Below are 13,714 nucleotides of genomic sequence, written 5' to 3'. Positions count from 1 at the left end.
GCACTGGGGCGGTGGCTGTGAGACTGAGGGCGGGGCCGGCAGCTGCCTCCCGTGGCGCTCACCCCCGTGGCACCACCGCTACAGCACTCACCCGGTGCATGTCTTCGTACTTGAGGAAAAGCACATTCGAGTCCATACGGTGCTCCCAGAACTCCTGCACGTGCTCAAACCAGGAGCCGTAGCCCACTGTGGAGACAAGGGGACAGGTGACCAGTCACAGGGAGGGAGCGGGCATGTGAGAGGCGGCCTTGCTCCCCGCCTTCCCTGCCAGAAGGCTCCCCTCCTCTGCCCAGTAAGCTATGTTTCAGGAAGCCCTGGGCTCCTCCAGCAGCCCCCCAGATGAGCCACGTCCCCTGGCCTCCTGCCCAAGCTCGGCCCCTGCCTCCCGGATGCCTAGAAGCCCCAACCCTTCCGTGGAAGTCTCTGTTCTCCGGGGGTACGGACGGTACCTGGCACCCATGAGTTCCTCTAACAAGGGGTGACCAGGAAGAGAATGACACCCAGAGGAAGTGGGACACAGGACCCGTGAGTTTTGCTGTCGGGGCTAGGATGGGGTGCGGGAGGCTCTAGACAGAGCTGCGAATGGGGCTTGCCAGGCAAACGCATCACAGCCAGAATCCTGGAACCAGGCAGAACCAGGAAGGCGCGGGGATGAAGGCGGGCAGCGGGCCCCGTCCTGGCACATGAGGTTGGGCCGGACGGGATGACAGGTCACACCCACGCCCCAGCCCTTGCATCTCCCACGCTCCTTAGGGCCTTGGTGTGGGGCTGAGGTCACACAGGCAGAGACAGATCAGTGTGGCCGGGCTGCTTCACAACGTTTTTCATAAAAACGATTGATTCTCACTGCCGATTCACAATGGTGTGCCCATCGCTGTGAGGACATCTCCCGAGGGGGCTTCCACATTAATCAGAGGAGGGTCTCGGCTGAAGAACGTGGGGGCCCCTGGGCCTGCTGGGCATCGGGAAGCAGGTCCGGCTGGATAACGGGCCAGTCAGGGGTGGTGGCCCTGCTGCCTGCGTCCTCACTCGCCCGAGCGCCCGTCCAGTTCGCAAGCACTGGGCCCTGCAGTGGAGCTCCCGGCCTGGCGGCAAAGCCCCAAGGAGACTGGCACGGCGACACGGAGTGACCGGCACTGGGAGGGAGGCCCCGCGGACACGGGCAGGCCTCGAAGGATCAGTGAGGGCTGGACAGGCAGCGGAGGGGAAGAGGCAGCAGGGGAAACGGCGCACAGAGGCAAGGCCTGCAAATGGGCCTTAAAGACGTAAGAAGTGGCCGCGGGGGCCCGCGGAGTGGGTCAGAAGCAGCTGGCAAGGTCAGACAGAGGGCGGAGGGCGAAGGACAAGGGCTCGGGACAGAGGCAGCCGGCCCCTCATCTCCTCGCTGGCCGTGAGACCCGGCGGGCCCTGAGCCTTTCTGCCGCACCCCCAGGGCTGCCGCGGTGCGGAGAGCCCCGCGTACAGGAGGGCCTGCAGGGGCAGTGCCTGTGCGTCCTCCTCTCTGGTGGAAGGTTCCACGGGGTGGGACGGGCAAGGCGCCGGCGAGGGTCCTACTTGTAGCGCTGAGGCCCCTGGGTGGCAGGGCCGCTCCCGCCCCTGCACAGGCACACCTCAAAGTGCTGACAACCTCTTACACCTACACGCGTGACCAAGGCTGGGAAAACAGGGGTGACCCAACGCCTGGGTCCCAGGCAGCGCGACCCGACAACGGCAGCCTGCCATCCCGCCAGCAGGTGGCAGCACAGCAGCAGCCTGGGCCCCGCAGCCCCACGAGAGGTCCTGAGGGATGGAGGCGCAGGTCAGGGGTCGCTGAGGGGCGGGCCCTGGGGACCAGATCACAGCAGAAGGCCCTCTTCGGGCCAACTAGGCGCCCCTCCAGCACTTCATGCGGAACGAAGCGGGGGGAGCTCTGGAAGGGGAGGGGTAAGGGGGCGGAAATGAACCAACACAGGGCAGGCTTCAGCCAAAGGCCTTGCTGGGCGAATCCTGGCCCTCTCTGGGCCTCGGTGCTCCCATGGTAGAGTTCTACCTGCGGGGTCCTGGACTCCAGGCCTGGCACATCCCCGCTCCGTGCACGCACAGGGCAGGATGTAACAGCCAGGCCGGCCTTCCCGCTTTACAGGACAAGGGCGAGTCCAGAGAAGGAAGGGACCTGCGCAGCTCACAGACAGGCTGATGACCTCGGGGCCCCGAGCGGAGTCTCCCAAGTCTGGGCCCACAGCTGGCACGCAGACCAGGTGAGCCGCGCCCCGGGGCCGAGCAGTCCACTGGGCGTGGACATGGAGGTAAGAAAACGCCACTCCTTCCCAGAGAACACTCGCAGACAGACGGCCAGGGCTGCTGGGGACGGGGACGGGGGAGGCTGGACGGGGGGTGACTCGGGGACCGCGAGGACGTGAGGACAGGGTCGCTCGCACGGGGACAGGGGTGACAGGACAGGACAGGGGTGACAGGACAGTGGTCACACACAGGGACTCCTCCACCCTGCTCCTGTCCCCTAGGCACATGGCTCCAGGGCCCCCCAGCCCTGCAGTGCGCAGGTCATGACCCCCAACACAGGGCTCGGGCAGCGTGTCCTCGCTCTGTTAGCGAACAGCAACATTTCACTGCCCCTTCCGCACTTCATTCTTCAAGTTCTTCAGAACCTCGGACAGAGAAGGCAAGCCTCCTCGAGAGCCGGAATCGGGCGGGAGCACAGAGAGTGAACAGGACTGGGGAGGCTCAGTACACGGGTGCAGAGGCTTTGGCGGGACCACAGCCAGCGTGTGCAGCCTTGAACTTCAGTGCCGGGCAGTGCTGTGACCTTCACAGCGCGGAGAGGCCTGTACTAGGCAACTTGTAACGGCTCTGGCCCGAGCAGGAAGCTTTCAGCCCTGCACCGCAGGGCAGTCTGCACTTGAGGGACACTGCTATCTATGACAGTGTTGTCCCCATGCAGGTGACTGCTTCTATAAAGGCAGGGATGCAAAGTGGGACTCAGAAATACGGCTTTGGGAACCACAGGAGTGGCTTGCTCCAAATGCCTGGCAGACCCCGAGGGGCCTGAGCCAGGCAGTGGGTGGGCTGGGGGGAAGGGAGGCTGGACAGAGGCCTTCAGCAGGTGCCAGGGGCCTTAGGGTACAGCCGCTGGGGCCACCGACGCCCGTCCCCTCCCACCCAGGCCCCCCGCCCTCCTAGCTGAAGCAAAGACTCAAGGGCAGGGAAGAGAGGGCCTCCAGGCGGTGCGGGCGGCGCACCAAGGAGGACCTGGTCTTCAGCCAGGCTCGGGAGGCAGCTCCAGTCGGGCCACCCATTTAAATTTGGGGCGCTGTACTCCTGGACCGCCATTATGCACCCTATCCCACCCCTGTCCCATGACCTCACCGCAGAACCCCTGACTGGGTTGGACAACAAATGGACAGCGAGGCTGAGGGTTACTTGAGCTGGGAAATAAAGCAGGAAGCGCATCTTTACACTCCTCGGGTGCAGAGGAGTCTGGGTGCAGGTTTAATCAACAGGTACGTAAGACCCACTTCAAAACCCTCCTGGGCGCAAACTCTAAACAGAAGGTGCCCAGAGAAGCCAGGGTTGGCGATGGGGGAGCCACCTGGGGGCTGCGGGGAACAGAACCGTAGTGAGGAGCTGCCAGCCCCACTGCCAAGGGGACGGCTCCCTCCCTGGCCCACTGCCTGGCCCACTCCGCCCTGGGGAGGGGAGACGTGGAAGGGCCCTGGCTCGCTCGGCCCCAGCTCGCCCCTCTCCCCTGGGAACAGGCGTCCTGCCCAGAGCACTGCCTTCCCCCTCCCCCAAAGTGCACCCCGCCTGTCACACGGGCCTGGGGCTGGGGGCCAAGCCTGACCCGCAAGTCCAGCTAAAGGCCCACAGGGCTCTCACATGAAGCCACAGCCTCCACTCTGGCCTCAGGCACCGGTAACAGTGGTATCTGGGCCACTGTTTTCACTGCTCGGAATCTAGGCAGGAAGAGGGATGCTTCTAATCGGGAAACTTCTCAGAACCCCAAGGATGTGGCGAGAGAGAAGGGCTTCAGCGTTGGACACCCACTCTGTCTGGCACTAGCTCGACCTCGGACAAGCTTCCTGACAGCCCTCAGCCCCAGCTCCTCTGCCCGCCAGCGGGAAAGCAGGCCAAGCCCGCGGTTACTGTAGAACTGGGGGCACCGCGAAGGACACGCGGGTGCTCAGCGAGCAGTGAGCACCCCCGCTGTAACATCACGCAGACACTTACACTTGTCGTTCATGAACCTCCGGCAGAACTCCTGGAACGTGCCTCGGTAGCTCATGGTCCGCAGGGAGCGGTGGAACTGGTAATAGGACACCACCAGGTCCTTGGGGTTCCGGGCCATGTATATGACCTGCAAGAGGGAGTGGCGGGGGGGGACAGAGGGACGGACGAGGTCAGGCAGGCCGCCCTGTGCAGCTTCCACTGACCTACAACCCACTCTTTTGACCCCGTTTCCAACAGCAAAGTCAGCCCCTCGTGCACCAAGGCCAAACGCTTTTTCTCTATCATTCTGTCTCAGCAGAGATGCACTCCTGTCCACGCGATAGCACCAGCTAGGACAGCTACTTGAGTGTTTTAGTATATTTCTGTGCTCTCGCGCTCCTTTTTTTTTAATCCTGTACAATATTATATAAGTTACAGGCGTACGATATAGTGATTCACGACTTTTAAAGGTTATATTCATTCCATTTACGGTTATTATAAAATATTGGCTATACTCCCCATGTTGTACAATATATACTTGTAGCTTATTTTATACGTGATAGTTTGTATTTCTTAATGCCCTACCCCTATCCTGCCCCTCCCCGCTCCCCTCTCCCCACCGGTAACCACTGGTTTGTTCTCTGTATCTGTGGGTCTGCTGCTTTTTTTATTATACTCACTAGTTTGTTGTATTTGTTTTAGATTCCACATAAAAGTGGTGTCAAACAGTGTCTGTCTGTCTCTGTCTGACTTAGCGTAACGCCCTCCAAGTCCATCCATGTCGCTGCAGATGGCAAAATTTTGCTCCTTCTCATGGCTGAGTAGTATTCCGTTGTATACATGACCCACACTTCTCTACCCACTCATCCGCTGACGAATACTCAGGCTGCTTCCGTGTCTTGGCTATTGTAAGCAGTGCTCCTGTGAACACTGGGTGTCTCTAGCGCTACTTTAAAATCAGCGGAAGACAGAAAGCTTACAGGCCTGACCCTGGTGATGAGAATTATAGGCCTCATACGTCTAACGCAGTTGAGCAAAAAGGAAAAAAATCAGAGACGGTGAAAGCAGCCATGAGTCCTCAGGCCTTCAATGGGCAGAGGCTGGGCTCTGGCTGGTCAAGTTCAGCTGTGAGGAAACGCGAAAGTGAGAGGCATGGATCAAATGCTAGAGACGTGAGGTCCAGGACAGCCTCTCCAGCGCTCTTAGCACACCGAGGTCGTCTGGGAACTTGGGCCTGTGACAGACCACCGTTTGGACTGGCACGTGGGCCTCTGGTTCCGGGAGCAGCGGGGAGCGGCGGGGCGCGGAGTTACCTTGGAGTCGCCGCTGTGGAGGTCTGAGGGCAGGAAGCGGTAAGGGAGGTGGCTTTTGATGAGGCGGGGGGACGTCAGCTCCTGCAGCAGGGCAGAGGGGAGGCGCTCAGAGGACACGCGCCCTTTCTCTGGGGCCCAGGCGGACGGGGCCACAGACGAGTCAGGACCAGCACCACTGCACCCCGAACAACCTTCTCACCTGAGACAGGACCCCCCAGCCCTGCCCAGGCTGGGCCCTGGGGGCAGACACGGGCCGACGCGGTCCCCGTCCTCGGCCCCTGTGGCCTGAGTCACAGTGTACCAGCAGGGGTCTGCTCAGAGGACGTGGGCCGCGATGGCAGCCCGGAGCGGTCGCGGAGAGGGGGCCCCGCAGTCAGCCTCAGCACAGAACTCCTGCAGCTCCTGGACCGGACCGGTCCCTCCCTCGGCCAGCGCTCCGCTCCCAGGCCGTGACTCAGACGTGCCCCCCACTCCCCGAGAGGCCCGGTCCCGTCCCACTTTGCTCCCGTCTGGGGTGGTCACCCTTCAACCACTAGGACTCTCGGTTTTCCTGTCCTGGGGGCTCCCTCACTGGGATCTCAGCTCTGTGAGGGCTGTGACGTCACGGTCAGTTCAGTCCTCGGCAGGACCCCAAAGCCAAGATCAGGGCAGCCCGCGGCGGGGGCCCACGCAGCTCTACTGGAAGGCTCAGCGGTGGGTCAACACGGGCTGCAGCACCGCGGCGGGCACGGGGGCGGGAGGGGCTAGACGCAGGTGGGCCAACGCTGGAGGCTGGGGTGCAGAGACCGGCTTATGCGGGACAACGACCCAGCGGTGGGGGGCATTCTCAGAGCTTATTTCAGGCTGCTCGTCTAGCGGGAGAAGGGACAGGTGGGCCACGCAGGAAATGAGGCCTGAATGAAGAGGTGGCAGGGGGGAGGATGGAGAGAAAAAACTCCAGATCTGTCTGAGGGGTAGAAAGGATGGGACTTGGGAATATGTTTTTTTCACTCTTGACACCAAATGTTCGATGCAAACACACCCCACCCAGCCCCCTCAACAGATGGGATGAGCCACAGCGGGAGGCCCCTCACCCCTACACTCCCCCCCCATCTCCCCTACTCCTGGCATCTGCCTCCTTTCCCCCTCCAAGCCACCCACGTCACCCACTGGTTCAGTTCCAGGGTCACTGCCACCGGCTCAGGCCCATCGGTCTTCCCCCACCCGCACCAGCTACCTGGGGGTCCCGGGAGCTCACTGCTCTCCCTCCGCCCACGAGGCCCCCAGGAACCCCTCAAGAGCTCCCGTCACTCAGGGTGCAACCGTGGAAAGGCCCCAAGTGGGTCGTGTGGGCTGCTGCCACCCGCCCAGAGCCCACCTTGATGATGTCCAGGCCCGGCTGCGGGTACTCCAGGACCGGGAGCTGCTCGTCGATGTTCATCAAGCCGATCTCATCAGGGTCGGCCCCCTGGCTCACCAAATAGACCACCTCCTGCAGCAAGCTGGTGCCTGGAGGGAGAGAAGCCCAGTGAGGGGCGCCCAGAGGAAGCCCAAGGTCCAGCCCCTCTTGGGTCAGCGCCTGCCACCCAGAAAAAGGGCTGAAGGGCCGCAGAGCTGGGGGGCGTGCAGCGTCCCAGGAGTGCCTCGAGTCTAGTGGAAGAACACCGGCCTAGGCGTGAGACCTTGGCCCGAATGCCACCTCTCGGGGTGACCGCGGGTGAGCCAGGTTTTCTGAGCTCCTGTTTTCTTGGCACTAAACGCAGGCAGGAGATTTCTCAAGGCTGTTGTGAGGAGTGAACAGGACACACAGTACCTGCCTCCCCAGGGCTCGAGGACTGTCATGAACGGACGATTCTCAGTCCTGGGTTTCCAGAAGCTGAATTTTCCTTTACCCAGGAGTGATGAAGGTCCAGGGGAATGACTCGCCAGCCAATAATGATTTACAATGAAAACTATGTCTACTGGTACCTGCTAAAGTGAAACACAGCTATGCCCTGTGACCGGAGAAATGTACACGACAACACCGACAGACACATACCGGAACGACCCTGCAGTGTTACTCAGAAGAGCAAACCTTGGAAACATCGGTCAGCAGCAGAATGAATGAATAAGCCAGGACACTCAGACAACGGGACACTAGGCAGCAGTGGAAGCCAGACAGCAAAGGGCGTCTGCTGTGTGATTCTGCATGCCCCCACTCCTGTGCGTTCCGGAATGGGGCAGTAGGCTGCGGCGACAGAGGTGAGGGCAGTGCTTCCCCGGGGGAAGCTTATCGACTCAAAGAGGACATGAAGGAGCTTCTGGGGTGCCGGGATGGCTCTTTACCTTGGTCTGGTGGCAGTTACATGGAAGTATGCACACACAAGGTATAATTCAATTCAAAGGAAACACCACCTGTCTGCCCAGCGCTGTGGTCAGCAGAACCTGCTCCCCGAGAAAGACGGAGGGGGCCCAGCCAGCATGGAGATGGGACAACTCAGCCCAGTGACACCCCAGACCCTCAAAGACGGAGAGAGGTCCTCCGGGGAACAGGTGCGCTGGTGTGTGTTGAGGGCGCCTCCCCCGCTCGTGGGGCCGCAGCTGCAGCCCTGCCCGCCAACTCCTTCCTCTCAGACCACCCCACGGGCTGTCCCAGCAACGCAGCTTGGACAGGTCCCCCATCCAGACTCGAGGACAGCCCTTCTGTGCCTTATGAACAGCGAATTTCAGATTCAGGGTGGATGGCTCCCAGCCTAGACCCTTCTGCAGCTTCCCAGTGTCCATACACTGGAGCCCAGTGGTCCCTTCACCTGTACTCTGCACCAGCCCCCTGGGGTGCGGGTTCCCCTCCCCCGGAGGCTCCCTGCTGGCCCTCACCCTGCAGCCCGTGCACAGCGGCTTCAAGTCGTCTCCTCCAGCAAGCGGGCCTTCCCGGACCCCCACATCCCCCATCACTCATCCTCACCCAGCGCGAACTGCTTACGACGCTCCCAATTACCACACCGACTGCAAGGCCGCACTCCAGGGGCGACAGCGCCGTCTCCCCGCCAACACCCCCGGGGCCCAGCACACAGGACACGGCAGGCAAACCCAACATCTCAGCATCTGTGCAGGAAGGAAAAGCAGGGGCCTGGGTCGGGACACGCAGCGGGCCGATCCCACAAGGGCAGAGCCCCAGCAGCACCCGGGGTGGCAGGAAGGGAGCCTGGGGAGAAAGGCAGCTCTCTATGCTCCCCCAGCCCTTGCGCGGCCCCACTCCGTCCAGGCTTTCAGCTCCACTCCGAGACCGCGGCCAGCCAGGGCCTGCCCGGTCATCACCCCATCTGACCCCCCAGGAGAGACACACGGGCCAGGTCCTCCTCCCCAACCACCCTGGTCCCTTCGCTTCGGGGGAACCGGTCTCTGCTGCTGATTCCTCATCTCCCCCCGCCCCCTGCAAGTGCTGCCCCTTCGTCTCCCAGCTGCACACACTCCCCCGGGGCCTCGAGCAGCCCCACCCCGAAGGCCAGCTCCACGCTGACCCCCGCACGCACCGACCCACGTGGAACCTGCCGCCCAGCTCCCCGCCGGACCAGGTGCCCCTGCCTCCTGCCCCCCGAAAGCCCGCCTCGCCCACCTACCATCAAGGTGAGCGCGGAGCCGACCCTTCCATCGGGGGCGCTGCTGGAGGCCCCGCAGCCCTCTGCCCTGCTCACCCTCCTTTCAGTCCAACAAAAGCAGCCAGGACCACCCGACCATCCCAACAGGGACTACCGAGGGCACCCCGTCCCTCTTAGGACCCCACACCTCCGAGGACCCTCCGAGGAGTAGAGCAAGGTCTTCAACCTGGCCTGCAGGCCTGCCGGCCACACTCCATGCCCCATGCCCGGCGCCTCTCTACCTGCCTCTCTCCCTTTCCCGAGCTCCTACCGGCCTCCTGGTTGGTCCCGTGCCCGGAGCCCTTTCCTCACTCCCTCAGGTCCTTCAGGTGTGAGCGCTCCCCTGACCAGCCACATGACGAGCACCCTTCGCCCTGCCCCGTTCCCCACTGCAGCGACAGTCCGGGAACGGCCTGCACGGTCCTCTGCGCGCTCCCACCCCACCGCCCTCCACAGGGCACGAGCGGTTTTGTCTGGCTCTTTGCCGGGACAGCCAGCACATGGCCAGGCTCAGTTCACCTTTTCTGAATGCACGAACAAACCCTGGGTTTGTTCAACGGGATATGTCGATCAAGGAAGACTCCTCGAGGAGACAGCTTTGCAGCAAAGGCCCTGAAGGAAGAAAGTGTTGTGGCGGCTCTTCAATCAGAAAGAACTTCTGTCCATCAACCACAGGACCCTCACACCAACCTAAGAGGTGGGGACCACCACCCCCATTTACAGATGAGGCTCCTGCTGGTGAGGCCCGTCCACCCGGCAGCTCAGGGCAGCTGCACTGGGCGGGTCCGTGCGCTTAGAAATACGACTGTGCGAAGAGTTTCCACCATAACAGGCCTCTCCCAGGGAGGTCTTCAGGACGCCCGCCCCTGCAGCCCCTGCAGGTAATGACCCAGACACACCCCGTTAGTATGTCTTACATCAATATCGACATGCCAGTTCCACAGGCTCCATCCACACCTCCATTAAACATCTGCATCGGAAGACCAGCCTCGTTAGAGCCCACAGGAGGCGCCCTACCTGTGAGGCTGCACACGGCAGAGGGAGGGTTCACAAGCACCCCCGCACGAACAAGGAAGCTCAGAGATCAGGTTCCAGTGCAAGGTCACAGAGCTGGAAAGGGGAGCGCTACCCCGGAAGGGGAGCCCACATCCCCACCTCCCTACGCGGCCTCCCCAGCACCCCCAGGGGAGGGGGGACGGGTGGAGGGTACTGTGCGAGGCTGTCGCGTTGCTGCGGCAGGACGCTGGGGGGCCTCCCCTCCCGCAGGTGCGGGCGAAGCGGGGCCTCAGCCCCCACCCCACCATCCCCCTGCGTCCGAAGCCCCCAGGGAGAGGCGCCCGGGAGGCCAGCCCGCCGCCCAGCAAGTCCGAGCTGAGGCGGGGCACAGCCAGGCTTTCAACCTGGGAACACACAGGGCTGCCGGGTGGGTGGGACCGCCTGGCAGGGAGTAACACAAGCCACACGCTTTCCAACAGCTCGTTTTCAACTCAACAGACGTGATGCAATCCTTCACGGACCTGCTTCTGCCGACAGCAGCGAAATCACTCCCAGGTGGCACCTCAGCGTCGGCAGTGACTCTGACACCAGACCTCTGAGGCCAAGACCCGTAGGAAACCACTGGGGTTCCGGGCGGAACTCCCCCGGGATCCAGAGTCCAGTCCGACCTGCCACAAGGCTGGGGTGGAGCCCATCAAAATTCCCACCAGAACTCTGGGGACGGGGGCGCCAGCACTCTAGGGTCAGAACCAGTCAGAACTGAGCCCCCGACCACCAGGATCCTGGGGCTGGAACCCTTTGACATTCTTTTTATTATTATTATTATTTATTTTCAGCTGTGTTGGGTCTTCGTTGCGGTGCGCGGGCTTCTCATTGCGGTGGCTTCTCTTGTTGCGGAACACAAGCTCTAGGGCGCAGGCTCAGTAGTTGTGGCATGTGGGCTCAGTAGTTGTGGTGCACAGGCTTAGTTGCTCCACGGCATGTGGGATCTTCCCGGACCAGGGCTCAAACCCGTGTCCCCTGCATTGGGAGGCGGACTCTTAACCACTGGTCACCAGGAAAGTCCTGGAATTCTTTTATTTTCACTTTGATTATTTACCAAAGTCACACATGTACCTAGTTTAAAAGTCAAAAGACTCAGGACAGGAAATCCAGGTCCCCTCCCCACCCCACTCCCACGTCCAGAGCAAACCCTTGCTGATTCTTCTCTTACCCTCAGGTTTCTGACGTGCTTGCATCATTGTTTCACGATCTGCGTGTTTTCATGGGCTACTGATTTCTGACTGAGCAAGACGACGACCCAGCCACGTTCCCTCCTGCAGGCTTCCCTGCCCCGACACGGTCCCGGGACAATTTTCAGTCTAATTCAAAGTACACCATGTAGTGACTACACTGCCTTTTTGCACAAGATTTTGTGTTTCCTTCGCCTGCTTGCTTAGTGTCTATGGACCTATTAATAATTCCTTCTCCAGCTCTGTGGCAAACCCTCTCCGTACGGCCAAATGCAGGAGGTGTGCTCTAATCCCATTTATCTCTTGGGGTGGTGCCCCTGCCCCTCAGCGCCCCACGACTGTCTTCCTGCAATCTCCCTCGGGCTGGATGGACTGCGTCCTTGACCTGTGTGCCCCTCGCTGGTGCCCGTGCACACGGTGGCAGAGTCCACCCCGAGCTGCCTGCTGACCGTGACAACTGTGTGGGACGGTATGTGACTACAAGCGCCTGTTTCTACCTCGCTCGGGACCGGCAGTTGGGCTGGGTATGGAATTTCAGGCTGGGGACCACGTCCCCTCAGAACCCTGAACGCACTGTTCCCGTCGTCCAGCTGCCAATGCTGCGTCGAGAACTCTGAGGTCCTCCGTTCCTAGTCCTTTGAACGTGGCCATTCTTCGGGAAGCTTTGCAATCTTCTCTGTATCTCAGGTTTGAAATTTCACAGCCAGGTGCTTCAGCAGGGTCTCTCACTCAATCACAGTGCCTGGGGGCACATTCAGACACGGGGGGAGTCTTTAACTCCCTCCTGGAGTTCTGGAAATCCTGGTTTCAGTAACTTTCTCTCTCCCATTCTCCCTGTTCTCTCCTTCTGCAACTCTGAAATCTTCCACTTTTTCTTCTCTTTTTGCTCCCATTTGTCATCAATTTGTAAAAATTTTTGCTCTACTTCCTGGGATATTTCCTCTGCTTGACCACCCAAACCTCACAACTGAGTTCTTAAAATTTCAACTACAATACCTGTCTTCACTCTCTGACGACATTACAGAGTTAGGAGTGCAGGTGGCAGGGCTTCCCTGGTGGCGCAGTGGTTAAGAATCCACCTGCCAATGCAGGGGACACGGGTTCGATCCCTGGTCTGGAAAGATCCCACATGCCATGGAGCAACTAAGTCCATGAGCCACAACTACTGAGCCCGTGTGCCACAACTACTGAAACTCACACGCCTAGAGCCCACGCTCCACAACAAGAGAAGCCACCGCAATGAGAAGCCCGCGCACCGCAATGAAGGGTAGCCCCCGCTCACTACAACTAGAGAAAGCTCCCGTGCAGCAACCAAGACCCAACGCACCAAATTAATTAATTTTTTAAAAAAATCATAGTCCTACATACTAGGGATTTGCAACTAGAAGCAGAATTTAAAATAAAAAAAAACAGAGGAGTGCAGGTGGTGTTTTGTTTTTCAGGTTTTCTTCTGCTCTGTACATTGTCTTTGAGTCCGCCAAGCTCCTTTTGCTGCTTTTTGTTTTGTTCGGTTTTTGCAGGCCTCTGTCCTTCACGTTGGAGACGTTAAGATCTGAAGACCTTGAGTCCATCCACAGGTTAAGAACGAGCCACTGTACGCAGCCACCTGCGTCCAGGCTTGTCCAGGACAAGACTTGTTGACTGCAGGGCTTCATGTGTCTGTAAACACAGCCCAGCCTGGGTGCCCTCAGAGCTGAGATGGGAGATGCCCACACGCAAGTATTTGTAAGTCTTTTTTTTGGGGTCAGTTTCTCCAGAGAAGATGCCTCCACTCTCTGTCCTGGGGGACCACAGGCATCCCAGAAGCCAAGGAGGGGAGGGCGCTGGGAACCTCCCTTTCAAGCATGTAGCTTTCATTCGACCCCCATTTCCAATTGAGCACTGTACCCCAGCCTGTAGCTCTGCATGGCATCCCCAAGCCCACAGCTTCTCTGGATCAACTTCCCCCAAAGAAACCCGTCTTTGTAACAGCTGCCTGCTCTCAGCCTCCGCGTATCACAGCGGCCACCCTGAGGGGCATGATTCCCGGGGCCCTGCAGCGAAGGGGTTCACATGCTGGCTGCGCTGCCCTCTGCTGGCATTAGGTTCTCTACCCGCTAAGTCAGCTAACACTGAGCCACCACATCTGAGCTTCCAAACAGTCTCCACCTCTCCTTCTCCCTGGGAGGAGGGCCTCAGAGCTTCCTACTCCTGGAGCGTCACATAGTGAGGTTTGAAGAGGAAGCGGCGATGAGCAGGCGTGCTCAAGTCTGCCCTACGGGCACTCTGCAGGCACCGGACGTCAAGGTGTCACAGCCTGGGTCAGTCCAGCTCCCTCAGAAACAGCAACAGCTGCGCACATGAAGCTGCCACCCACGGAGCTGCCAAGGCAGCC

At 60.4% G+C, this 13,714-nt stretch overlaps 1 protein-coding gene across 1 annotated transcript in view; it reads right to left on the bottom strand.

The window, feature by feature from the left end:
• SULT4A1 (sulfotransferase family 4A member 1) overlaps positions 1 to 13,714 on the bottom strand; it is a 30,905-nt gene that overhangs the window by 5,663 nt on the left and 11,528 nt on the right. The window contains exons 2-5 of the mRNA XM_024737629.1: positions 6,874 to 7,004; positions 5,517 to 5,597; positions 4,225 to 4,351; positions 92 to 186 (exon numbers count right to left, since the gene is read on the bottom strand). Of these exons, the coding sequence (XP_024593397.1) occupies positions 92 to 186; positions 4,225 to 4,351; positions 5,517 to 5,597; positions 6,874 to 7,004 (434 nt within the window). The remainder of the gene's footprint in view (positions 1 to 91; positions 187 to 4,224; positions 4,352 to 5,516; positions 5,598 to 6,873; positions 7,005 to 13,714) is intronic.

This window comes from Neophocaena asiaeorientalis, unplaced genomic scaffold, assembly GCF_003031525.2.
Source record: "Neophocaena asiaeorientalis asiaeorientalis breed wild unplaced genomic scaffold, Neophocaena_asiaeorientalis_V1.1 scaffold242, whole genome shotgun sequence".
Taxonomy (NCBI): domain Eukaryota; kingdom Metazoa; phylum Chordata; class Mammalia; order Artiodactyla; family Phocoenidae; genus Neophocaena; species Neophocaena asiaeorientalis.
This window is presented reverse-complemented; position numbering and strand designations above follow the sequence as displayed.